Here is a 26,997-nt window from a genome sequence, read left to right as displayed (position 1 = left end):
TAGGCATGTGGGACTTGTGGATGGAGCCCTTAATTCGCTTAACAAGGATTCACGGGTGGTCAATCTGTTGAAATCAGAGCACTACATTTTGGCCACCGTGCTCGATCCTAGATTTAAAACCTACGTTGTATCTCTCTTTCCAGCAGACACAAGTCTGCAGGGGTTCAAAGAACTGCTGGTGAGAAAATTGTCAAGTCAAGCGGAACGCGACCTGTCAACATCTCCTCCTTCACATTCTCCCGCAACTGGGGGTGCGAGGAAAAGGCTCAGAATTCCGAGCCCACCCGCTGGCGGTGATGCAGGGCAGTCTGGAGCGACTGCTGATGCTGACATCTGGTCCGGACTGAAGGACCTGCCAACGATTACGGACATGTCGTCTACTGTCACTGCATATGATTCTCTCACCATTGAAAGAATGGTGGAGGATTATATGAGTGACCGCATCCAAGTAGGCACGTCAGACAGTCCGTACGTATACTGGCAGGAAAAAGAGGCAATTTGGAGGCCCTTGCACAAACTGGCTTTATTCTACCTAAGTTGCCCTCCCACAAGTGTGTACTCCGAAAGAGTGTTTAGTGCCGCCGCTCACCTTGTCAGCAATCGGCGTACGAGGTTACTTCCAGAAAATAATCAATTCCTCCATGGAGACATTCACCAGCAGCAATTGCCTCCACAAAGTACACAGGGAGCTGTGATGGTGGATTCCAGTGGGGACGAATTGATAATCTGTGAGGAGGGGGATGTACACGGTGATGAATCGGAGGATGATGATGAGGTGGACATCTTGCCTCTGTAGAGCCAGTTTGTGCAAGGAGAGATTAATTGCTTCTTTTTTGGTGGGGGTCCAAACCAACCCGTCATTTCAGTCACAGTCGTGTGGCAGACCCTGTCACTGAAATGATGGGTTGGTTAAAGTGTGCATGTCCTGTTTATACAACATAAGGGTGGGTGGGAGGGCCCAAGGACAATTCCATCTTGCACCTCTTTTTTCTTTCATTTTTCTTTGCGTCATGTGCTGTTTGGGGAGTGTTTTTTGGAAGGGCCATCCTGCGTGACACTGCAGTGCCACTCCTAGATGGGCCAGGTGTTTGTGTCGGCCACTAGGGTCGCTTATCTTAGTCACACAGCTACCTCATTGCGCCTCTTTTTTTTCTTCTTTGCGTCATGTGCTGTTTGGGGAGTATTTTTTGGAAGGGCCATCCTGCGTGACACTGCAGTGCCACTCCTAGATGGGCCAGGTGTTTGTGTCGGCCACTAGGGTCACTTATCTTAGTCACACAGCTACCTCATTGCGCCTCTTTTTTTCTTCTTTGCGTCATGTGCTGTTTGGGGAGTATTTTTTGGAAGGGCCATCCGGCCTGACACTGCAGTGCCACTCCTAGATGGGCCAGGTGTTTGTGTCGGCCACTAGGGTCGCTTAGCTTACTCACACAGATACCTCATTGCGCCTCTTTTTTTCTTTGCGTCATGTGCTGTTTGGGGATTGTTTTTTGGAAGGGCCATCCTGCGTGACACTGCAGTGCCACTCCTAGATGGGCCAGGTGTTTGTGTCGGCCACTTGGGTCGCTGAGCTTAGTCACACAGCTACCTCATTGCGCCTCTTTTTTTCTTTGCGTCATGTGCTGTTTGGGGAGTGTTTTTTGGAAGGGCCATCCTGCGTGACACTGCAGTGCCACTCCTAGATGGGCCAGGTGTTTGTGTCGGCCACTTGGGTCGCTGAGCTTAGTCATCCAGCGACCTCGGTGCAAATTTTAGGACTAAAAATAATATTGTGAGGTGTGAGGTGTTCAGAATAGACGGAAAATGAGTGGAAATTATGGTTATTGAGGTTAATAATACTTTGGGATCAAAATGACCCCCAAATTCTATGATTTAAGCTGTTTTTTAGGGTTTTTTGAAAAAAACACCCGAATCCAAAACACACCCGAATCCGACAAAAAAAATTCGGTGAGGTTTTGCCAAAACGTGTTCGAACCCAAAACACGGCCATGGAACCAAACCCAAAACCAAAACACAAAACCCGAAAAATTTCCGGTGCACATCTCTAGTATTTATATTATTCTAATCATTTTTATCGTCAAATCTCTGGAGTACAGATGTAGCCCGGCTCATCTTACTGTGATGCGGCATGTTACATTACGGCAGCAACTATTCTTAATGAAGCTATAGCCAGCTGCGAATTGTCGCAGCCTGGCACACCATGCAGCAAGCCGTGTTGCAGCGTGTTATATTGCAGTGAAGATGAGCATGGCCTCATCTGTATACTGGGGTATGACTGGTGAGGCTCTGCCTTCCCTGCTACCCTGAACGCAAATCACTGAAATTAAGAGGTTCCTACAGAGGTGTGAGGAAGAGGTTCAGAGACGGGTGTGCAGTCTCCTTGTGCCCCCTCCCCCCCCCAGCCGGCGGTGCTCTTGACTCTGAGCACTAGGGCACCCCAGCACTGTCCCAGAGGTTAGTGTACATGTGCAAAACTCTGAGAAAATGAATATATATATTTTAAGAGATTTTAATGTGATTTATAAAAAATATTTCGAATATTCTAATTACATTGTATGCCTTTATTCACATAAAGCCATTCCGCACCTACAGTATTTAGTATAAAGTAATATGTTACTATCTAATCCCTCAGTCCTAAATAATCCTGTACAGTATGTACTTTGTCTCAAATGTTAAATATATTTATAGGTAGCTTTCTTATATTTTATACAGCTTCACTTTGTCTTATGACACTGACCTTATGTGTTTTGTTTTTCTATTTTGTTTTTGGATTTTATTTCTGTGTCTTTATGGGTCTGTTCGTTCCCTTTTAAGCCTGATAGTCTTTTCTCCAATCTCCCAAACTCAGTGTCCATGAAAATAATAATAAAAAAGTAATATTTCTCCGACAGCTTCAAAGGGCATAAATTCTCCTCTTTTATCTTTTGCCACAGAACACACGGAATTAGTGACCTGACCAGTCAGCAGTTTCCACAAAGGCTCGGAGTTAAACATTCTCGGCTCAGAACTCAACCCTTGACTTTTACTGACAATGGAGAAATTGCAGCAACAAATAGAAAGTGGCTTAAGTGTATTATACAAAGAAACAGATTTTTTAACTATACAACATGTGTGTAGTGACTCAGGAAATGTCTTTGTGAGCTGTCCCAGGAAGATTTACTTGTTTATATACTTTGGGGGACAGGACTAGATGGTAACTATTTTATCTAAAAACATTTTGATGGACTCCTCCCTGTAATTTGTGACATTAGACTGTATGGGAATTGACGGCAAATTGTGGAATTGGAGGCTTTAAAATGCCCTAGGAAATACCCCATGTGTCTAGCAAGGGGTAATTGGAGAAGAGTGAGATGGAGGGGTAGCAGCTGATTTACCAACAAATACAATACCGATGGTCATAATCCCGACAGCCATTGACCGACAGTCAGAATACAGACACAGTCAAAATACTGACATTCATTATGCCGACATGTTCAAAAAACCGGCATTTGAAATTCTGACATGTCAAAATGCCGACATTTGTTTTTAAGGAATTTTTGCCCCCAAACAGACTTGTTCATACTTACCATCCCAGTGGACCTGGAGGTGTGCCAAGCACAGCGAGCCACCGTTACCGAATCATGGCAAGTGCAACGAGCCATGTAAGGGGACTCTGTACACTTAAACGGTGTCCATGTCGACCTATGTTGACACTGACACAAAAAAACACAGAAAACCTCATGTCGGTATTTTGACATGTTTGCATTTCAAATGTCAGTATTCTGACTATGTCAGCATTTTGAACATGTCGGCATGATGAATGATGGTATTTTGACTGTCGATCAATGGCTGTCGGGATTATGACCGTCTGTATATTGTCCATCGGTAAAATCATACTTAACCCAGATGGAGAGCCCTGATGTTGAGTGATCATGGGAGATAGTCAAGGCCACAGTGTAAAAGTCAGGAGACACAATGACAATCCCTAGTGTAGTGAGTGTGAATGTAAGTGAGTATCATGTGTACTACTTGTAGATAATTTATTGTAATGACTAAGGGATAGATTCAGATATGGACGGTATAGCTAAAATATGAAAAAGGAGCAGGAGGCGCCTTGGTAGAAAGGCTTTTGTGAACTGCTGTTGCATCCAAATACGCAGCATAAATGGCCTTATTAAGGGAGAGGCAACAGGGGCGGCCATCTTGGGCCCCCACAAACTAATAGGGACCCCCACACAGTGTTTTTAATCGGAGGAGTCAATGGCGGCTCGGCTGTTCATTAACAGCAGTCGCTGAGGAGTGTCTCCATGCACAGGCAGCCTCGCGGGATAGTGAAGGGAAATCCAGCGAGACAGTGTATGTGTGGCACCGGCGCGGTGTCCGTGTGTGTGTGTGCTCACAGGGTGAGGGGGCTTTGAAAGCAATAGTCGGGCACCCCACAACTTCCGTTGCTATGGGCCCGCAGCTGATTTAATCTGGCCCTGGCAGCATTGGATAACCAGCATGAAGGTGAGTCATCAGAGTAGGCCTCAGGTTCCTCAGGATGGCTGATGTTTCGTGCTGCAGGGGACAGTAAAGCATCGCTTAAAGAAGCAGCCACTGGCAATGGCACGCCTCGAAAACGGGAGTGATGCCCCTGTTTTCCAGAACATTTCCCATTGCTGCCCCATTTACGCCCCCTAATGGCAGTAGCATGCCAATCACAACACCAGAGATTTCCAATAGCCAACCTAGCGTGTATCCTTTCTGTTTTTTCATCAAAATTGCTTGGACATAACTTGGGCATTTAAGAGAGACTTTAGTTCTCAGGACAATACCGAGTAAGACTTAGGTCTTCTTCATAATCAGACAAGAGAAAGAGCAAGAACTGGATGGAAGCATGGGAAAAGGTCATGAGTGCCATATCCTCCTGATCCATCTTAAGAAAAATTGTGCTTACTCTGTAACCATTTCCATTATGTTGTAATAATCATTAAAAAGACACAGGGGTGAGGAGACGGGGAGCACTGCGGCAGGCTACGGGGATGTGAGGTACCTTGCCTGGCCGTCCCCCGGCCACTCACCTCTCTCCGTGCAGCGCCTCCCCCCGCCACAGACATCACTCTCCCCGTTGCCCGCCGCCGCATGGGCAGCTGACAGCAGCGGCAAAACAGCACCCCGGATACGGCCAAATCCGACAGTCGGATTTGACTGGCCATTGAATAGGGGTTGTTGGATCCATTCCAACAAATGCATGTTGGAATGGATCCGACTTTTATTGAATATACCCCACAGTTGTATAAATACAGGCATACAGTATGTCTCTACAAAACATACAGAGGGAAAAGGTAGCAGGTGCACTATCTCACACTAGCTCAACCTGTAGTAACCAGAGGTACTTAGCATATTCCTGGCCAGGGCTATGAGCTTACCCACCGCATCAAGGTAGCCTCTGATTGGGTAAGTCCCTAACACTTACTATAGGGGTTCAGGTCCGGGGGGCAGGACAGCCCAGAGCCACCCAGCCAGACAACCCCAGGGCATCGCAGGAGTGATAAAAATATAGGGTTAAAGAGGTAGGAGCAGCTGTTGCTGCATGTGTGAATAATGTGAGGAGTAAAAGAAAATTATGTGAAGGTGTTACATATATATAAAACAAATTATAAGTGCCATGGAGTGATGAAATAGTGTTAAATTGCGATGCCCCAGGGACACCCAGCCATGGCAGGCACAGGGAGCCCCGCACCCCAGAGAATTCCCCCCATTATGGACTGCCATATTAAACAAAATGTAGGAGTCTTACCACAGTGTGCTCATTCCAAATGTAAAGGCTAGAGTGTTGGACTATTTAAAATCAGAGGGGTGGGTGGGGCAGGGTGCTAAATTAGGGTGAAGATGTCTCCTACCTTCAAAAATGTATGAATACATCAGTTACAGAGGGAAAAGGGCCCTAATTTGCACACCTTAATTAGGTATTGAGGTGCTACTCTGCTTGAGACTTAGTAAAGTGTACAGAGGGAAAAGGTAGCAGGTGCACTATCTCACACTAGCTCAACCTGTAGTAACCAGAGGCACTTAGCATATTCCTGGCCAGGGCTATGAGCTTACCCACAGCATCAAGGTAGCCTCTCATTGGGTACCTTGATGCGGTGGGTAAGCTCATAGCCCTGGCCAGGAATATGCTAAGTGCCTCTGGTTACTACAGGTTGAGCTAGTGTGAGATAGTGCACCTGCTACCTTTTCCCTCTGTACACTTTACTAAGTCTCAAGCAGAGTAGCACCTCACTACCTAATTAAGGTGTGCGAATTAGGGCCCTTTTTCCTTTTGTCTCTACAAAGCAGAAGGAATGGTGCACTCCCATGTGATTCCTACAACATGTGATTCTTGTGTAGATAAGCTGTCTTCTCAGGTGTGACAGGGGTGCTAAGTACCTGCACTGGCCGATTCAATTAGTCAATGCGTTAAGACTTAGAGGAGGACTTTCCATGCAGGAAAAGTTTCTGATAAAAGAAGTTTAATGCACAGGGAAGCCACTGGTTCCACATTTTACACAGAATCAATGGGTTTGTGCATGTTAACCAAAGGTTTACTCCATGGGGAAAAGGCTGTTTTATTAATTACCTCCGGTTGTGTAAATCGGAGATTCTCCCTGCTCAGCAAACCCTGCGGTGGTTATGGGGCAACGAGCTGTCCCTGCGGTGGTGATGGGGCAACGAGCTGTCCCCATTGTGGTGATGGGGCAATGACTGTTGAAATCTCAAGCTGCAGGTGTCGGAACGATCAGTGCCACTGACCGTTCATACATTGGCCCACACATCGGCACGCCCCTGTCATGTGGCACGCATCCCCGCATTCATACATGGGAGAGAAGCGGCATCAGAGCACATAACATGTGCTGATACCACTTCTCCCCCATAATGGCATTTCTTACATCAACCCATTGATGTAGGCACAAACCATAAACAAATTCTAGAACTAAGTTTCCACTTAAAATATTGTGTAATGAACGCCATTATTGTGGGGTGCTGCTGGTGGCGGTGATGTCTGGAGGGGAGGTGTTTGTGGTGGCGGGTGGGGGAGGGGGGGATTCGGTCCCTGCATGCCCCTACAATCCAGGGGCCCCTGGGCAACTGCCCATTAATCCCAATGCAAGAGACTGCTCTGGTTACATCTGTGTCAACATGCTGTCAACATCGTCAATTGCAATGTAACATCCATTTTGACAGTTTCATATTGCCCAAATGAATGTTGACATGTTTACTGTCATCATAATATACTGAACCTTACTTTACAGATCCATAAATCAGAACAGGAGCAGTTTGCAAAGTAGTAGTGAGGGCACATACCACACATCTTTCCAAATGCAAGACAGACATGTACGTGGTAGAACATAGCCCTCTGTTTGAGATGGTCCCATGTTATATGTAACTACAATAAAGAAGAGCAAGTGCAGATAAGCGCAAGCGATAGTAAACTTCAAGACTGTAGGATTGTATGAGCCTTGTACAAATTAGTTAGGTTATCAAACAGTTAATAGGTTTGGGGGGCTGCATTTAATTAGATTAGCGGGAGTGTTAGGGAGGAGCTAGCAGACATTTTGTGTGAGGCAGAAGTTTCATCTGCCTCTTTCTCTCCGGATTTTTCCCACCCTCCCTCCCCAAATCACCTTTATTCACCACCTGTTTTTTCTTTGCTGGTTGGGAGTTGTCAACCTGTATAGGTGGCGGGAAAGAACGGCAGTTACAGTGGCTATTGTGCTGCTGTTTGGAGGTGCGCTCTTTGCCTAATACATTGTATACTCTGGCCCTCCTTACCGGGGGTCATTGGGCTTGGCTGTCTGGCCGGCCCTATTGTGGTGTATTGGGGAGAGAGTTGGAGACTCAGCACTTATTGGCGTAGCCAATGAGATAAATAAAGTCATGTTGTGGACATTCGTAGCGGCAATAAGTCGTAATGTCACTAATGATCTGGCCGTTCTTTCTTATTGCCACCATACTTAGTTTAAGTATTATAAATAAATAATGGTTGACCAATTTTAATGGCATATCAGTGGTCTGTGTCGTTATTTCTAGATAAGTTAAGTTAGTTCATATTTAGTTGTAACTTGTAAGGTTATTGTACAATGATGTCATGAAGTCCGACATCGGCCAATAGAAAGTTTACTAACTACAGTATTAACAATGAGTTTTTCTGATACCGTTGCTGTGTACTGTAGCTCAGGGCGCATCGGTGCACTAGGCTGGCTCACAGATGTGCTACTCTTGTATGTGTGGGTGACATTTTTCTTTTTATTAAACATGGAAAGAACATACTGACATATTTATCCTTGCATAAACTGTATGACTGCACTTCAGAAAAAGATTTCTCCCAGAAGTTGCCTCATTCCGCTTTAGCTATTTACTAGTTCCTCTTTAAAGGTGAGGGTGATTACATAATTAAGCTGTAATTAAACCAGAATCTAATTGTGTCTGCCATGATATATCCCATACAGTAGGGGCTCCTCAGGGGAATTGACTCCTTCTGAGAAAGGTCAAAGGGATTTCATTTTTTCTAGAAGAAAAAAAAAGCAATTGGAGAGCAATTAAGCGCTAAAAAAAATACATTGAAGATTCTCTAACCTACAATATGCGGTGCTTAACAGGCTGTGTTGTATAGTGAACATACGCTTAATGGATCAACAGAAAGGTGAGATCCCAACCCAGAATCCTTTGCTGCTGTTGATATGTGAAATATAGCACTTTTTTTTATTTTCCAGTGCTGCACCTGTGAGATGTGTGCATTTCAGAAAACATTTCCATTTATTGTAAAGAAAACCAACTTCCCTTTACTGGCCAATACTACACCGTTCAGTAGTAAAAGTAGCACTAATAACTAGAGATGAGCGGATTCAGTTCCCTGAGAACTGAACCCCCCCCAAACATCCCGTCCCGAGCCCGGATCCGAGTCTGGCTCGGGACTTTCCGCCAGACTCGGAAATCAGAACGAGGCAAAACGTAATCATCCCGCTGTCGGATTCTCGTGGGTTTTGGATTCCATATAAACAGCTGCGCATCGCTGCCATTTTCAGTCCAGACTTGGAAAGTGAGGGAGACAGACCTCTGTCTCTCTCTGTGGATGGTGGTGTCGGGTGAGGTTAGTGTGTACTCTGTAGGGGTGCTGCTGCAGTCACTGTGGTGTACCTGTGCTGTGTTAGGGGTGCTGTCCTGGCTGTCACTGGTGTTTCATGTGCTGTTACGGCCGGGTGCTGCAGCTGTACATGGGTGTTGCTTTCCTGGCTGTCACTGTGTCGTACAGGGTAGAGGGGCACTGTCCTCCTGTATGCAGGAAAATATAGGGGTGCTGCTGGCCCTGTATGTTGTAAAAATTCAGGGGTGCAGTTGTTAAAAATGAAAAGCACACTGCTCCTGTATGCTTTAAAATATAGGGGTTCTGCTGGCCCGTATGTTGTAAAAATTTAGAGGTGCAGTTGTTAAAAATTAAAAGCACACTGCTGTAAAATATTGGAGTGCTGCTGTTCAAATAACATTAAACTGGCCCTGTATGCTATAAAAATTCAGGGGTGCAGTTGTTAAAAATTAAAAGCACACTGCTCATGTATGCTGTAAAATATAGGGGTACTGCTGGCACTGTATGTTGTAAAAATTCAGAGGTGCAGTTGTTAAAAATTAAAAGCACACTGCTCCTGTAAAATATTGGGATGCTGCTGTTCAAATAACATTACACTGGCCCTGTATGCTATAAAAATTATGGGGTGCAGTTGTTAAAAATTTAAAGCACACTGCTCCTGTATGCTGTAAAATATAGTGGTGCTGCTGGTCCTGTATGTTGTAAAAATTCAGGGGTGCAGTTTTAAAAAAATTAAAAGCACACTGCTCCTGTATGCTGTAAAATATAGTGGTGCTGCTGGGCCTGTATGTTGTAAAAATTCAGGGGTGCAGTTGTTAAAAATGAAAAGCACACTGCTCCTGTATGCTGTAAAATATAGAGGTGCTGCTGGCCCTCTATGTTGTAAAAAAATCAGGGGTGCAGTTGTTAAAAATTAAAAACACACTGCTGTATGCTGTAAAATAAAGATGTGTTGCTGTTCAAATAACATTACACTGGCCCTGTATGCTATAAAAATTCAAGGGTGCAGTTGTTCAAAATTAAAAGCACACTGCTGTATGCTGTAAAATATAGGGATGATGAGATTGAGGATGTCTCTGCAGAAGTACACGAGGATGAGGAGGATATGGGTGTAGCTGGCACTGCGGAGGAAATTGATGATGAGGATCCTGATGGTGATATGGTTTGTTTGAATAAGGCACCAGTGGAGACAGTTGTTGGCCATGGGATGAAAAAGCCCATTGTCATGCCTGGGCAAAATACCAAAAAGCCACCTCTTCGTGTGGAATTATTTCTCCACAAATCCAGACAATAGGTGTCAAGCCATCTGTTGCCTTTGTCAATCCATAATAAGTATGGGTAAGGACGTTATCCACCTAGGAACATCCTCCCTTATCTGTCACCTGCAGCGCACTCATCATAAGTCATTGTCAAGTTCACAAACTTTGGGTAATAGCGTAAGCAGTCCACTGACACCTAAATGATGTGGTTTGTTTGACCATTATTTCTCTGTGAGGATGAGGATGTAAACACTGAAAGGGGGTGGAATCTGAGGATGATGACGACATCTTGCCACTGTAGAGCCAGTTTGTGCAAGGAGGATTAATTGCTTCTTTTTTGGTGGGGCAAATAAACCAATCATTTCTCAGCCACAGTCGTGTGGCAGACCCTGTCACTGAAATGATTGGTTTGTTAAAGTGTGCATGTCCTATTTATACAACATAAGGGTGGGTGGGAGGGCCCAAGGACAATTCCATCTTGCACGTCTTTTCTTTGCCACATCATTCCAGGGGTGCTGCCCTATATGGCGTGCTGCCCCTCTGCCATATCAGTCCAAGGATGATGCCCCACTACCGTTTAAGTCCAGGGGTGCTGTTGCCTGTCTGTTGTGCTGTATAATTCTCCAGGGGTGCTGCCTATGCTGTATAAGTCCAGGGGTGCTGATGTATAATTCTAGGGGTGCTGCTGTACTTGATCCCAGGCTTAAATGAAAGCCTAGAGCAGATATGAAACAAGCTTCAACATTACAGATTTGTGAAAACTAGCTGCAAAGGTGGAAATGGAAATTGCCAAAGTGTTTATTAATAAAGTGGGGAGAGACCACATTTGTGGCCAAAGTCAGTGTGACTCAGAAGATAATGAATCATAATCCAGCGCGACTGCCGGAGAGGTAAATGTGATGTTTTCTGCCAGAGCATTAGAGAGAGCTTCTTCTCAGTTATTTTATGTTAGGGACTCAAATGAATGGCTCCAATTAGTCAACCTTAATTTTGATTTATTATTGATGTTCCACATTTTGGGATTATTTATTTAGAAGATGCGCATTTTTTGTACAGGGATCTTCTTTTCCTAAGGGATGCGTAGGGTTAGTGCAAGACCTCGCGGTGTTAAAAGAACAGAGTTTCAGTGATCTTGCATTGAATCAGCTTTTCATTCCACTGCAGCATTAGATGGGCCAGGAGCTTCTGTGAGGCACAAACAGTTACTGAATAAGGCCCAGTACGGAGTCTCATGTTGGCTTACAGCCAGGAAGGTGTCTGGCTTGCCAGGCTGAGGCATGTTGTGGGCATGGAGGTTAGCATTGCTTCCTCCAACAGTCCTACTTATAGTATGAAATGAGTTTGGACTGTAGAGTGGTAAGCTCCACTAGGGCAGTGGCTCAATAACCAAAAAATGTACTGCACAGTCGTGCTTAGTACTTTGCCGAACCCACCCAAACTCAACTTGCCTGCTGTGGTTGGCTCAGGAGGGGCTGCTAAAACATCTAAGGGGCTGCTTTATTTAAAAATAAAATATGAATAAAATAAACAAGACACACAGGTATGCTCACATGCGTGTAACTGGAACACACAGGTATGCTCACATGCGTGTAACTGGGAGTTGTGAAAAACATAAATAAGGCATCTGCCAAAAAATGGTATCCGGACTCCAGGTCGACAACAAAAAGGTCGACACACCTTAGGTCGACACAAATTGGTCGACACACCTTAGGTCGACATAGACAAAGGGTCGACATGGACAAAAGGTCGACAGGAACAAGGTCAACATGGAAAAAGGTCGACATGAGTTTTTCACAATTTTTTTCTTTTTTGGAACTTTTTCATACTTAACAATCCATGTGGACTACGATTGGAACGGTAATCTGTGCCGAGCGAAGCGGAGCGGAGTGAAGGCACCATGCCCGAAGCATGGCGAGCGAAGCAAGCCATGCGAGGGGACGCGGTGCACTAATTGGGGTTCCCGATCACTCTACGAAGAAAACGACACTAAAAAAACATAAAAAACTCATGTCGACCTTTTTCCATGTTGACCTTGTTCCTGTCGACCTTTTGTCCATGTCGACCTAAGGTGTGTTGACCAATTGGCGTCGACCTAAGGTGTGTCAACCTTTTTGTTGTCGACCTGGAGTCCCAGACCCCCAAAAAATATGTAAATAAAAATGCAATAGAAAAATAGAAAAATAAGAAAACCATGATATTTCACAAAACAAGTCTTCAGACTCCGTGGAGGGGAAAATATCCAATCTTGATCCTGTGGTATACACCAGTTTATTTGCATCCCAGCATTAAATCCGAGATTATCTTAATCCCTGAAAATGGGTATCTTGGAGGCTTTGACCCCTAGTTTTTCAGTTTGTCCAGTAAAGTGGTAATTAATAATTAAATATTTGCTTGGTTGAAGTCCTTTTCTGTTCCACACCAATATAGGAGTGGAGGTGAAAGCCCGTGCGCTGTTCTTGAAACAATTTTGGAGGCTTTGACCCCTAGATTTTCAGTTTGTCCAGTAGTGTGGTAATTAATAATTATATATTTGCTTGGTTGAAGTCCTTTCTGTTCCACACCAATATAGGAGTGGAGGTGAAAGCCTGTGTGTTGTTCCTGATTGCATGTGCCTCTCTAATTTTTGATCACCTTCTTGACACTGTCCTCTTCCTCTTGTCTCTTCTCATAATGTGAAAAGTCATCAAATATGGAGGTGGTATGTTTGTACTAGCTAGCTATGATTCGGAGAACTTCGCAAGCTTTTTCCAGGGGGACCACCTGTCGCTGAAATTATGGGTTTATTAAATTGTGCATGTCCTGTTTAAACAATGTAAGGGTGAGTGGGAGGGCCCAAGACAATACCATCTTGCACCTCTTTATTTTTCTTTGTATTATGTGCTCTTTGGGGCCTATTTTTTTTAAAACCGCCATCCTGTCTGCCACTGCAGTGCCACTCTTAGATGGACCAACTGTTTGTGCTGCCCACTTGTGTCGCTTATCTTAGTCATACAGCCACCTCGGTGCAACCTTTTGGCCTAAAAACAATATTGTGAGGTGTTCAGAATAGACTGGAAATTAGTGGAAATTAATGTTATTGAGGTTAATAATATAGTAGGATCTAAATATTTTTATGTTTTTATGGGTTTTTTTTTTAAATCATCCAGATCCAAAACCAAAACCCGAAAGGGTGGTTTTGGCAAAACCAATCCAGATCCAAAACATGAGTGGGGATCCAGATCCAAAACCAAAACACAAAACCCGAAAAGTGCCCGCCGCACATCTCTAGTAATAACTGCAAAAGTACAAACTGAGGTATTGAACCTCAGTTTGGGACTCTCATGCATTGTCTTTGTTGTCTATGGGGGTCATTACGAGTTGATCGCTAGCTGCATTTGTTCGCAGCGCAGCGATCAGGCTAAAAAACGTCAGTTCTGCGCATGCGTATGTGGCGCAAGGCGCACGCGCGTCGTACGGGCACAACAAACGATGTTGTTTTGCACAGGGTCTAGCGAAGCATTTCAGTCATACTGGTGGCCGCAGAGTGATTGACATGAAGTGGGCGTTTCTGCGTGTCAACTCACTGTTTTCAGGGAGTGTTCGGAAAAACGCAGGCGTGGCAGGAAAAATGCAGGCGTGGTTGGGCGAATGCTGGGCGTGTGTGTGACGTCAAAACAGTAACTGAACAGTCTGAAGTGATCGCAAGCGCTGAGTAGGTCTTGAGCTACTCTGAAACTGCACAAAAAAACTTTGTAGCCGCTCTGCGATACATTTGTTCGCACTTCTGCTGAGCTAAAATACACTCCCAGTGGGCGGCGGCATAGCGTTTGTACAGCTGCTAAAAACTGCTAGCGAGCGATCAACTCGGCATGACCCCCTATGTTTTGCTCCTGTTTATCATTCTTTTGCCATCTGTGCACAGTGAGGGTACAATATATAGCATGCAGGTGCCGCCCCCAGGTCCTGAGCCCTGCACGATGGCACTGCTAACACACCGCTAGTTACAGTCCTGAATCTCCCCCTTACTTTATTACAGCAACTAATCAGATTCTACTTAAATAATATGTACAGTATAAATTTGCTACAACACATGAGCCAATCTAGTACCAGCTTGTACTGTACTTATGCACATGACTTACTGTATGAAAGGAAATGCCTCACTGGTTGTCATGGGATACATCAGATGTATGCTATTTGTGCCATGTTATTCAATTAGCCTTGGTAATAGAATAGAATAAAAGCTAGCTCCCTGCATCCTTTCATTCCAGGCAAGAATTTTCCACCTCATTTGCAGATAAAATAATTTAGCATTAATGAACACAATGGGGCCGTTTTGAATAGAATGATGCAGTGCAGCGTTGCACATCTCTTTTAGTGCCGTTGTGGCCGAATTTGCACCCAGCATAATGTGTATAAAAATGACCATTTTCCAATAAAGCTTTGAAAGCTGCTGCATCTCTTTTTCCTGTGCACAAAGGTGGAAAGTCAGGAGAAAGCTCTGTATACTTCTACTATTGGGCTTCAGGTAATTTACAAAAGTGCAAATATGACTTTAAGGAGTGGATTTACAGAAGGTCCTCAAAAGGAAAATAGCAACCAATCAGATTCTATCATTTTCTAGAATGTATTAGATAAATGAAAACTAGCATTTGACTGGTTGTTGTGAGCATTACCTCCACTTTTAGAAGCTTTGGAAATTTACCCCTTAGTAATTCTATATGCCTAATTGCACAACTGCCCTAATTTTTATCTGTGCTCCTAGAGCCTGATTATGAGTCTGACCCGGGGACCTCCTCCTCCCTAACTGTCAGCAGATCTCTGGGAAAATGGCGCAGCAGCCATTTTCACGATGATTTTTCTACTGCATGTGCAAAATGCCCAATTTTCCAGGTGATTTGCGCAGCTCTGCTGCTGCAGATGCGGAAATGTGGAGTGGTTAGCATTGGAAAATGGGAGAAGGATGTGTGGTGTGGGCTCCCATGGACCCAGGGGCATGTGTGCACTACACACCATGCACCCATTATAGAAGCGCCACTGACTTGCACCCACCTAATGCTGGTTGCACAAGATCCATCTAAAACAGACGTCCAATCTCTGTCCGCAGGCTATGATCAGGCTTTGATTAAGCACAAAAGCTGACATACAAGCCTACGGCATTCATGATACTCCCACGAGATGTGGATTCACATGCTTACCACCTAGCTACCACCCATTTTAAGGATAGCGAGACCAGATGAATGATCAAGCCGTATGTACTAGCGAATTCCGGCTGTGTGAGTATACCTGATCTGGCGATTTCTATCTTTGGCGCTAGCGTAGTATGCTAAAATTAGCAATATCCGTCTGCATTTCCACTTCCACATCCAACTCAGAATCATGCTCAAGTATAGGATGGCAACATCAGGCTTCTATTGAAGGGAGGAGCTGGCTGGATTGGGGTGATCGATGATAAATTAAATACACACTATCAACAAACAGGGGAATTCAGTTCTGAGGTGGCCAGGCTGGGTGGCAACACTCCATGACCAATATCTTATTTTTCCCTGCACTCCATAGAGGTGCATAGGAAAATAGATAAGACTGCCTACCATTTTAAATGGTAATGGGGGTCATTCCGAGTTGTTCGCTCGTTATTTTTTTCTCGCATCGGAGCGATTAGTCGCTAATGCGCATGCGCAATGTCCGCAGTGCGACTGCGCCAAGTAAATTTGCTAAGCAGTTAGGTATTTTACTCACGACATTACAAGGTTTTTTCTTCGTTCTGGTGATCGTAATGTGATTGACAGGAAGTGGGTGTTTCTGGGCAGAAACAGGCCGTTTTATGGGTGTGTGCGAAAAAACGCTACCGTTTCTGGGAAAAACGCGGGAGTGGCTGGAGAAACGGAGGAGTTTCTGGGCGAACGCTGGGTGTGTTTGTGACGTCAAACCAGGAACGACAAGCACTGAACTGATCGCAGATGCCGAGTAAGTGTGGAGCTACTCAGAAACTGCTAAGAAGTGTCTATTCGCAATTTATCTAATCTTTCGTTCGCAATTTTGATAAGCTAAAATTCACTCCCAGTAGGCGGCGGCTTAGCGTGTGCAAAGCTGCTAAAAGCAGCTTGCGAGCGAACAACTCGGAATGACCCCCAATGTGAGCAGCTGCACAACACAGTGATGTGTGGTGCCAAAATGAATTGCTCCCAAAATGTTAATTTAAGGTGCGATGAGCTTTTTCAAGGTAATGCCTTGTTACTGAGTATGCTGTAACTGAGAGAGCTTTCTTCTCAATGCTAAAGAAAGTGAATTTTGCAAGACTTCACAGGCGATGTGTAGAATCTGCTAGTAGAGTCAGGAGCGCAGATGCTACGGGAAGAGTTTTATTAAGGTCACAGGTGTAGAGATCAGTGGACATCCTGATGAACTTAGTGGCTGGAATCCAGACAGGACAGGTAGGAAAAGTGAAGTATGAAGATGCAGTGACAATAATGAAGTCACAGGAAAGAGTGGCCTATCACTCATATAACAGTGCGGATATTCAGGATGCACAGGTATTGAATGTGAACCAGACGAAGCCAGGATATCAACATAGAGAGAAGAGTCCATCAATAGGCCAAAACCAGGGGATCCTGATAGCCACAAGATCTGGGTGAGGTCGAAAGATGGGTTTGAATAAATCAGTCAGGCAGGCAATACAGAGGCAGGTTCAGCAATGGCAGAAGCAAAAGGTCCCTTTTAAAGGGTAAGAGGAATAATCAGATGCAGCTGGAGAGCGGTGAGCACAGACTGAGCATGCTCAGGGACTTGGAATAACTGACAGAAGAGGAAATGCACACAGAGCTTGCTCAAGCACAGCAGACACCTGAGCTCCGGATCCTGACTGCTGTTCTCTACTTATTTTTTCAATGGTATGTCATTTCTACCTTCCTTTAGAAGTTGCACTGCATTTTGACAAATTAAGTGAAAACAGTCTAATTTATTACATTGACAAATGTAATAGAGACAGTCCATATGTCCCATCACACTCATTGTTACGTTATGACATAAATGAAGCAATAAGTGGGGTGGAAAATTGAAAAGTTGAAATGAATAAAGTGATAGTCTGCACATTGACATAGTGATGCTGAATAAGATACGGGTCCAGCAAGTTCAACCTGTCATGCATTTTAATTGAGATACTGTAGTATAGACTCAGACGGCAAAACAAAATAGCTGCCAGTTTCCCCATGTGAGGAAGGGCCAATGTATCCCTGTGAATGACTCCATTGTGCCCCCACTAATTACAGCTTTGTACATATACCATTTATTGTAAAAAAAAAAAAGGCATCCAATCCATTTTGAAATTATGTTAGTGAATATGTCACTGCTTACACGTGTCTGAGCACTCTAGGGGGGACATGCGATAACTTTCGCAATGGAGACATTGGTGAGATTCCGGCAATTCTGCCGGATGTTTTAAAGGGATGTGGTCACAATCTCGGGAATCGGGATCCTGACAGTCAGAAGAAATACAGGTCCACATGTTTTGTTGGATTCTCGGCCAAATCCAACAGGTTTTAGCCCCATTTCCGACAATATCAATCCGACTTTAAAATAAGGCATTGTCGGGAAAGTCCAAATCCTTTCAAATTTGGCAGCTAATTGAATACTGCATTGTTGGATGCTTTCCGTCGGAAAGGATCCGACAAGCATTGAATACACCCCCATGTATGGTTTGGCTTTTAGAATTTGCAGTTCCGCATTTGATGACCTGATAATACCTGAATCAATGCAAAGCAAATATGAGAACCGGTTTTCTACCGTTGCAGAAAACTGCAAAATCGAAAATGATCGGACAACTGCGCATCCACTGCAAATGCAATGCACGAGCATTCGTAGACCACGATTTGCAATTCTTATGCGATCGCGATTTGCCGGGATGCAATCGCAGAGTGTTTGACAGGCCGCAGGTGTCTGTGTACGTACTCATAGCATTTACAGGGAGTGGTTGAGAAAATGCAGGCATGTCATGGTCGTTTTCAGGGCATACATCTGACCTCAGCTGCAATTGCTGCGACTTAAAACAGGTGCCCGTTGCGACTGCAGTCTCATTATTCTGAGTAACCCTGGGTCATCTGCAACTGTCGATTGTGCCTGATTTTTGCGATGCATTTGCAGTTCTGTGGCTGCATACGCAGAATTGTGAACGCATTGGTGGGTGGCTTGTTCTGTGTTGGGCAGACTTTTACACATGCTGGGCGGCTCTTGCTTTGGGATTTTCAGCAGTTGCAGTTCTGCAACAATCGCAGAACTGCAACTGAAGTTGAATAAGGCCCTGTATCCCTATGAAATTCCATTGTAATGCAAGATACACAGAGCTCTGTCCTCTACATAACTTTCTAAAATGTCAATTATCACACAGGGAATGGCACAGATGATGTGAGCACAAACACTTGCGGTACGTTACTGAGTTTAGTAATACCCAAGTTTTGTTATGTAATAATGGGGCAGATGTATTAAGCCCGGAGAAGTGATAAAGCAGTGATAAGTAGAAGGTGATAATGCACCAGCCAATCAGTTCCAGTATGTAAATTGGCAGGTAGGAGCTTATTGACTGGTGCATTATCACCTTGCACTTATCACTGCTTTATCACTTCACCAGGCTTAATACATCTGCTCCAATGTCCAGTAAAAGGTACCATTTCTTTATATACGTTTATTATTGCACTATAAACTCTTTAAATAACAGAGCAAGACAGACGTCTAGGGAGGCCAATCCCGGGATCGGGATCGGCGGGATCCCGGGATTTAGGCCCAAAAACGGCCGGGATTCAATCCCGGGATTGGAAGCTCCAATCCCGGGGATTGAGGGATCAGCGTTGAGAGTCCTCAGGACGCTCAGACGCTGCCCGGCTCCCTCCTCCCGTCTCCCCCTGCGCAGCGTGACCTGTGACTGTGAGGTCACGCTGCGCTGTCAACAACTGTAGAGCCGGAAAGTACTGCGGTCTTCACCCGCCGCCTCCTCCCGGCTCCTCTGCACTCACCCGCCGGCTCCTCCTCACACGCTACCTGGCTGTCCAGGTTTGTACGTTTTATTTTTTATGTCTGCAGGGCGGGTGGGGAGGGGCGGGGCTGGGCGTGGGGGGCGGCCGGACACAGTCTAAAGCCAATCCCGGGTATCCCGGGAATCCCGAGATTGACCATTTTTCAATCCCGATACCCGGGATTGAAAAAATGGCCCGGGATTGGCCTCCCTACAGACGTCGTGTGCTGACTAGTGTATGCCCACTTACCTTTCCCGCAATAGTGTGTACTGAGGCTGACGTAGGCAGTGTTTACTCAGGTTAATCAGACGACGAATTTGCCGCTGAGACTTGGATAATAGTTGCTTGAAGCCCACTATTAGCTGCTCATAACGTTGGCTGAGGCGGAGGTCTGCATTCCAGAGTCTGGAAATCGTTGTGACGTTAAGGAAACGATCTGTGGGCAAATTCTTCAGAAACGACCGAAATTCTGCTGTAACGAGATTATTGACAGTTATTTACGCTATGCACACATATACCACAGCATCCTTAAAAAATATACATTTATTGAAAACATGCAGAAATAGACACACTATCCTCCTGCTATGTATTATTTATTACCAGTTATTTATACTGTATAGCGCACACATATTCCACAGCGTTTTACAGAGAATATTTGAACATTCACATCAGTCCCTGCCCCAGTGGAGCTTACAATCTATATTCCCTACCACATGTACCACATACACACACACACACACACACACACACACACACACACACACACACACACACACACACACACACACACACACACACGTTAATTTGTGTCAGAAGTCATTTTTGGGGTGTTAAAGGAAACAAAGTACCTGGAGGAAACCCACGTAAGCACAGGGAGAATAGAAAAACTCCTCACAGTTTGAGCTATGGTGGTAATCAAACTCAGGAACTGGGAAGCAGTAATGCTAACTGTTACACTATCCATGCTGAAGTGCATACTGGCATTGATTACTTTTTTATATGATGATACAATATTGCACACTGCTGCATACTTGCCTACATTCTGGCTGCCCCAGTCAGATTGGCACAGCGGGGGCCACGCGTGAGGGGGCATGGCGGGGAAACATGAAGTGAAATAGGGGGCAGAACATGGGGTGTGACTGCGCAACACAATTCAGCGTAAATCAAGTAATCAAACCCCCTGGACAGCCCACTTGGACAACTGCATGGGGGTTTTATTGGGGGAAGCGTGGGGTCTGGTTGCGGGCCCGTGGTGTCCATAGCCAGGGCATACTGTACCCTGGGTCCCCATTTGACAGGAGCCCCCAGGCAAAGCACACTGATATCACTAGCTTTCCTTCTTAATGCAAGAGCCAGAATGCGAGCAGGACAGTATGCAGTGAAGGCAGAGACACAGGAATATCATGTTTCATGAGCTACCGATGGAGCTTTCTGACCAGAGGAGAGATAGGAGGGTGGAGAGAGCTGTAAGTGACACAGGGATCCCAGCTTCTCCTCCTCCCTGCCTGGGTGTCTGAGTCCTGTGTAAACTTTTATGCAACTAAACCATTTGGGTCTAGAGATAGAGACACACACAGAGAGTTCTCCTGAGTCCTGTCCCAGTGTGTAAGTAGTACAGAGGCTGATGCTATTCTTGCATGTGATAAATTATTTTAGTTTTCTATGTGTATTTTAAGGTTGTTTAAGTTGTCTTTGTTCCACTACAAGAACATTTTATAAAATAGTTGTCTTTCAAAAGGTGGAACGAGCTACTGTATAACAGTACCCAGGCATTATTAAACTATTAGTTTAAAACTAATATACACCATTGGTTTAAATGTAATATACACAATCTATACCTCCCACCATGACCGATTCTAGGAGGGACAAAATGCTCTTTATCTGGACTTCCTTCTTAATTTATGATTGCAAACACCTGTGTTGAAACACCTTTCTTATCAATTAAATTTGTTCAACACAAGGTGACATCAATCATATATTCAGAGGGAAGTCCAGGTAGAGTGCATTTTGTCCCTCCTGAAATGAGACATGTTGGGAGGTATGCACAATCTAATATACATCCCCCATTTTCAATCGGGGCCCCCCTGTCTTAAGTGCTCTGGGCACCCCCAAGGCTTAATCCGGCTGTGGTGGTGTCCAGTCAGGAGAGTTGCCAACTCTTCCGGTAGGGCCACCCTATTTTCGCAAGCCTGCTGGCCGTTCTCGGACAGTGTACTAAATGCTGGCCTGGCACTGAGGTACATATTGCTGGTCATTTACTGTATACTAGCATAGAGGTGCAATTCTGGCGCTGAGGTACTGTACATGGTATATACAGTACTGCCATGGAGGTACATATTGGCACTGGTGGTTATAATATTTGGTGGGGTGACATTAGCATAGTGGCCTCAATATTTGCTAAATGCTAGCACAATATGAAAACATTGGTGGTCATTCCGAGTTGTTCGCTCGGTAATTTTCTTCGCATCGCAGCGATTTTCTGCTAACTGCGCATGCGCAATGTTCGCACTGCGACTGTGCCAAGTAAATTTGCTATGCAGTCAGGTATTATACTCACGGCATTACGAGGTTTTTTCTTCGTTCTGGTGATCGTAATGTGATTGACAGGAAGTGGGTGTTTCTGGGCGGAAACTCGCCGTTTTATGGGAGTGTTTGAAAAAACGCTTCCGTTTCTGGGAAAAACGCGGGAGTGGCTGGAGAAACGGAGGAGTGTCTGGGCGAACGCTGGGTGTGTTTGTGACGTCAAACCAGGAACGACAAGCACTGAACTGATTGCACTGGAAGAGTAAGTCTCGAGCTACTCAGAAACTGCACAGAGAAGTCTTTTCGTAATATTGCAAATCTTTTGTTCGCAATTTTGATAAGCTAAGATTCACTCCCAGTAGGCGGCGGCTTAGCGTGTGCAAAGCTGCTAAAAGCAGCTTGCGAGCGAACAACTCGGAATGACCACCATTGTCACTTAGGGTCTTCTGTGTAAGCCTTGTGCTCCCAGAAGTAACAATCATAGATCCATTATTCTTTAATAATACTGTGAAAACCATTCTTGTAAACAGAACACCCTAAGGGCTGTCTTGGTAAATTGTTCTCCTGTGCCTGTTTAAATATGCTTTCCTCTGGAAACAGACAGGTCACCCTTACCATCACTTCGGGTAGACGGGAGAATATGTTAAGCGATACTTTAAGCCACTTATAACATTTTATTGATAATGTCCCAAACAGCATCTACACGTCTATTAGTCTAAGGCCTCTGTCGAACTGTAAGTGGCAGCTGTCGCCTCAGCATCCCCACAATTTCAGTCACATCAGCAAGCTAGTGTAACCATGGCAACAGCATCCACAATATTAACAGGACAGATGCCGCATGCAGAACCTGTCAGATGCTCTGGGCCCTTTTGCCGAGTAACAAGGAGCACTGTAGGAGACAACGTACCCCTTGAGAACTCTGCAGACAAAAAGCAAACACTATTTAATAAAGAAATTAATGTCAATCAAAATGTATATTCCCTTGTTCAAGTTCTGCATATCATAGGCAGGACTAATATATAATCTTCCAAAAGATAACTTGTCTGAGACAGGCAGTGACTATTAGAGTCAGAGGCTATAGGGGTAGATCTATCAAAGTTTGGTGAGAGATAAAGTACCAACCAACCACAGCCTGTAACATGGCAGTTAAAGTAGGAGCTGATTGGTTGGTCCTTTATCACTCTCCACTTTATCTCTCTCCAAGTTTCGACACATCTCCCCCTTGTGTTTTCATACATTTTAAATGGTTCACACCTTCAGATGACTTTTGTTTACGGGCATTCCCTCCTGTAACATTTTCTATACGCCTTAACTTCCTGCCTTCCTCTTTGGCTTTTCAGACTATTATCATTGGGAAGTTATATAATTCCAATGTCCTGGAATAGGACACAAATCTGTTCTCTAGATACAACATAATCCCCTGTAGAGAGCATCGCAGACCCATCACTCAGTGCAACAATATAACACAATACAAATTTGTCTGATGATATATAGACTAGAGATGAGCGGGTTCGGTTTTACTCAGATTTACTCGGTTCTCAAAACGGCATCTTATTGGCTCACGGATGTCTCGTGTTTTGGATAGCCAATCAAATGACGTTTTGAGAAACGAGTAAATCCGAGAAAAACCGAGTAAAACCCGAACTCGCTCATCTCTAATATAGACATGAAGGCAGGGGCGTATCTAGAGAGGAGGAGGCCCATGTGCAGGCTCCGTCACGGCCCCCTATTCTCTATCCAGTGGCAGCACTGTGACTCTTGGAACTAGGGTCCCCCTAGGGGACTCTAGCGCTGTCCCAGAGTCTAAAGCGCATGCACAGATCTCCGGGAAAATGGCTCGGTGGCCATTTTCCCAGTGATTCTCCTACTGTGCATGTGCAAAACACTGGGAAAATGGCGCCGGCGCCATTTTCCCAGTGATTTCTGCAGCACTGCTGCTTCACTGCGGGACTCCGGTGGGAAGTATTACAAATAATGGGCGCACAGTGTGCATTGTGGGCCCCCTGGACCTTGGAAGCCAGTGTGCACCGCCCACACTGCACCCATTATTGATACGCTAGTGCAGGGGTGGGGAACCTTTTTTCTACCAAGGTCCATGTGGATATTTATAAAAACCTTTGGGGGCCATACATAAATTATCAACTTAAAAATTAGCCTGCCCCCAGTAGATATGCCCCCATTAGATATGACCCCTAGTAGCACCGCTTACACACACACACACACACACACATTAAAGGAAAGAAAAAACACAATACTCACCAGCCCCGCTCCTGCTTCCAGACCCTTGCCTGGCTGCCCGCTCCTCAGAACTATGGGAGAGACGTCATGACATCTCTCCCATAGCACCGCACAGGCACTCACGCACACTGCCAGAGCCTGAAGCCGGAGCTCAGGAGTGAGCTGCTGAGGGGAAGAAGCCGGGCGGCCGCTAGTAACAAAATCTCAGCGGGCGCTCAGCATCTACCTTGGTTAGGTGAGCCTGGGAGGGCCGGATCAAGTGGCTTTGTGGGCCTTATACGGCCCGCGGGCCTGAGGTTCCCCACCCCTGCGCTAGTGCATGAAGGTAAAGCACAAAAGTAAGCCAGAAGGATCAAAAAATGATTAGGTAAATGTTTCTGGTATACAATGCAAGAAATATAAGGTATATGAAGGGAAGACCAGTTCCTTTTAACTACATTTTGATCATCTACCTCCCTGCATACAACAAGACTAGATTGTAAACTGCACAGGGTAAACCAAATGAAAATCAGGAAAAAGATTTGAATTCTGCACCTCAAAAATGGTAATTGTTCCGGCAACTCTGGTTACAATTCATGTTAACTTGTACAATTTTCTTAAATGATCATGTTCATAACTGTTAACAGTGAAGCCTTAAAATTGATTATTTATTTACTTACTTTTCTTTATAAATGGTGTGTGACATTTTTAATATTATCACCAAACCGATCTCCACACTATTGTCAGAAAATGTGTTAACACAATTTTCTACTACAAGATTTCTCGCAAACATTTTAGATCTGACATTTGGCAAATTCTAATCTATCTATTTTGCTTGAAAAAAATTGCAAATGCAACATACAGATGCAGATTTTCTTTGTCAAGTTTGATATTTCGGTACAAACAAATCCAGACAGCAAATTCTTACAGGAGAATTTAAATCAGGGTATATATGTCTCCAATTTTATGCTCTACTGGACCGATGTCCTGTTTCTAAAATACAAAGAGGCACATTCACAAAGCAGTCTGATTCTCGTATGTTACTCTACAGAGCTTATTAATCAAACAGGGAGATATTTTTAGATGTTAGTAAAATACCCCTTAGAAAGCGTAAAACGATGTCTTAAATGTTTTGTCGGTTCTGCGGAACATAATTCGCTTTGGTGAATATATGACATTTTTCCAAAGAAAGAAATGTAGCTGTAATTGAAACACTTGAAAATGAATCCGAAAGATATATACAGTATTTGACTGTTTTAATCAATTATCCGGTGGAATTGTTTTTGAAGATAAAGGTGTATATTCATAAAAGGTTCTTAGACACATAAGTATCAGCTGTTTGTATAAAGCTTATTTTCTGGAGTCTCGAGACACATCTGGTACATAAAAGGTATATTAATTCTCACATATCGGATTTAATGCATGACGCCTACTTAAATCAGTTGACAAACTTCTCATATTTATGTTCACCAGCTCCGAACATGGCTGCATGTAAAGATTTTACTTACTGTGCATGCGTCAAGGGTACAGACGCATATTTGAGAACGTACACATTTCAGAGCGGCTGCTAAATGGGCATTTTTTGGTGACAACAATACAAACCCATGCAAGAGAACAGTTTCATGAGTGTATCTGGGTATCATTTGGACATGTAGCCAGATCTACTAACTAGTGTCATGTGCATGCATTCTGGGCAACAAACTCTGACAAATGGGATAGGTGTGAGGTGGAGCTGTTCGGCCAGCCCTTGCCTCCAGGTGCCTGGCAGCCGAGCAGAGCATTGAGAGGTGGAGCTGTTCGGTCAGCCCTTGCCTCCAGGTGCCTGCCAGCCGAGCAGAGCACTGGGAGGCGGAGCTGTTCAGCCAGCCCTTGCCTCCAGGTGCCTGGCAGCCGAGCAGAGCACTGAGAGGTGGAGCTGTTCGGCCAGCCTTTGTCTCTAGGTGCCTGGCAGCCGAGCAGAGCGCTGGGAGTTGAAGCTGTTTGGCCAGCCCTTGCCTCCAGGTGCCTGGCAGCCGAGCAGAGCGCTGGGAGGTGGAGCTGTTCGGTCAGCCCTTGCCTCCAGGTGCCTAGCAGCCGAGCAGAGTGCTGGGAGGTGGAGCTGTTCGGCCAGCCCTTGCCTCCAGGTGCCTGGCAGCCGAGCAGAACACTGGGAGGTAGAGCTGTTTGGTCAGCCCTTGCCTCCAGGTGCCTGGCAGCCAAGCAGAGCACTGGGAGGCCAGCATATCTGTGTGGCCGGACCGGAGCAGACCATCAGGACATGGGCCTTCCTGGCATTTACTAGAAGTGCCAGATGGGCAGTCCGGCATTGGTTGTCAGCATTAGGTTCCCTTTATTATGATAAATTGGTCTGATTTGTATCAGTGCTTTAGGTCTCTGTAAATATTAGGCACAATAAAGTAATTCAGTCTTCAATATAAACAGTCAAGAAATAATCAAGTACAGTATATATACACAATTACACCTGATTGATAATAATTACCACACTATATACTGGTAGAAGATGTAGCTTAAATCTATTAATTTCATGTTATTGGGAATAATAAGGCATATTTTACTGAGGTTCATTCACATAAGTTCAATATAGATCAACTTCTGTCGTTCAAATATCTTTTAATTGCTTGGGGAGTACTGTATGTACTGTATATCACAATATTATTATATCCATGATAGTTTTGCTTGTAAAAATGCCATCACTGTTTTGTACACTAAGTTGAACGTATAACCTTTAATGATTAATTGGTCACCATAATGTTGTTTGTCAACTCATCACTGTCAAGTCATGAACCAGAAACGACACTTCCTCCCGAATCAATATGTTGTGTCTATGATGTGGGAATAACCCCCATAAACAACATCCAAACCTTATGACTTAGAAACTCGTTCTCTCCATCCTAATATTCATTGTGTCCTAGGCGTTTCGCAATAATTAATC

General features: G+C 44.6%; 1 protein-coding gene across 4 annotated transcripts in view; it reads right to left on the bottom strand.

Annotated features, from left to right (window-relative positions):
• BRINP2 (BMP/retinoic acid inducible neural specific 2) overlaps positions 1 to 26,997 on the bottom strand; it is a 388,544-nt gene that overhangs the window by 10,505 nt on the left and 351,042 nt on the right. For 3 of the 4 annotated variants that reach the window (XM_063939712.1, XM_063939713.1, XM_063939714.1), the window contains exon 7: positions 19,575 to 19,797. In XM_063939712.1, coding sequence (XP_063795782.1) covers positions 19,575 to 19,797 — 223 coding nt within the window. The remainder of the gene's footprint in view (positions 1 to 19,574; positions 19,798 to 26,997) is intronic. The other variant, XM_063939715.1, reaches the window with a different exon arrangement.

The sequence above is a fragment of the Pseudophryne corroboree genome, chromosome 9, assembly GCF_028390025.1.
Source record: "Pseudophryne corroboree isolate aPseCor3 chromosome 9, aPseCor3.hap2, whole genome shotgun sequence".
In the NCBI taxonomy this organism is placed as follows: domain Eukaryota; kingdom Metazoa; phylum Chordata; class Amphibia; order Anura; family Myobatrachidae; genus Pseudophryne; species Pseudophryne corroboree.
The sequence above is the reverse complement of the archived record's forward strand: the minus strand, read 5'-3'. Positions and strand labels throughout refer to the sequence as shown.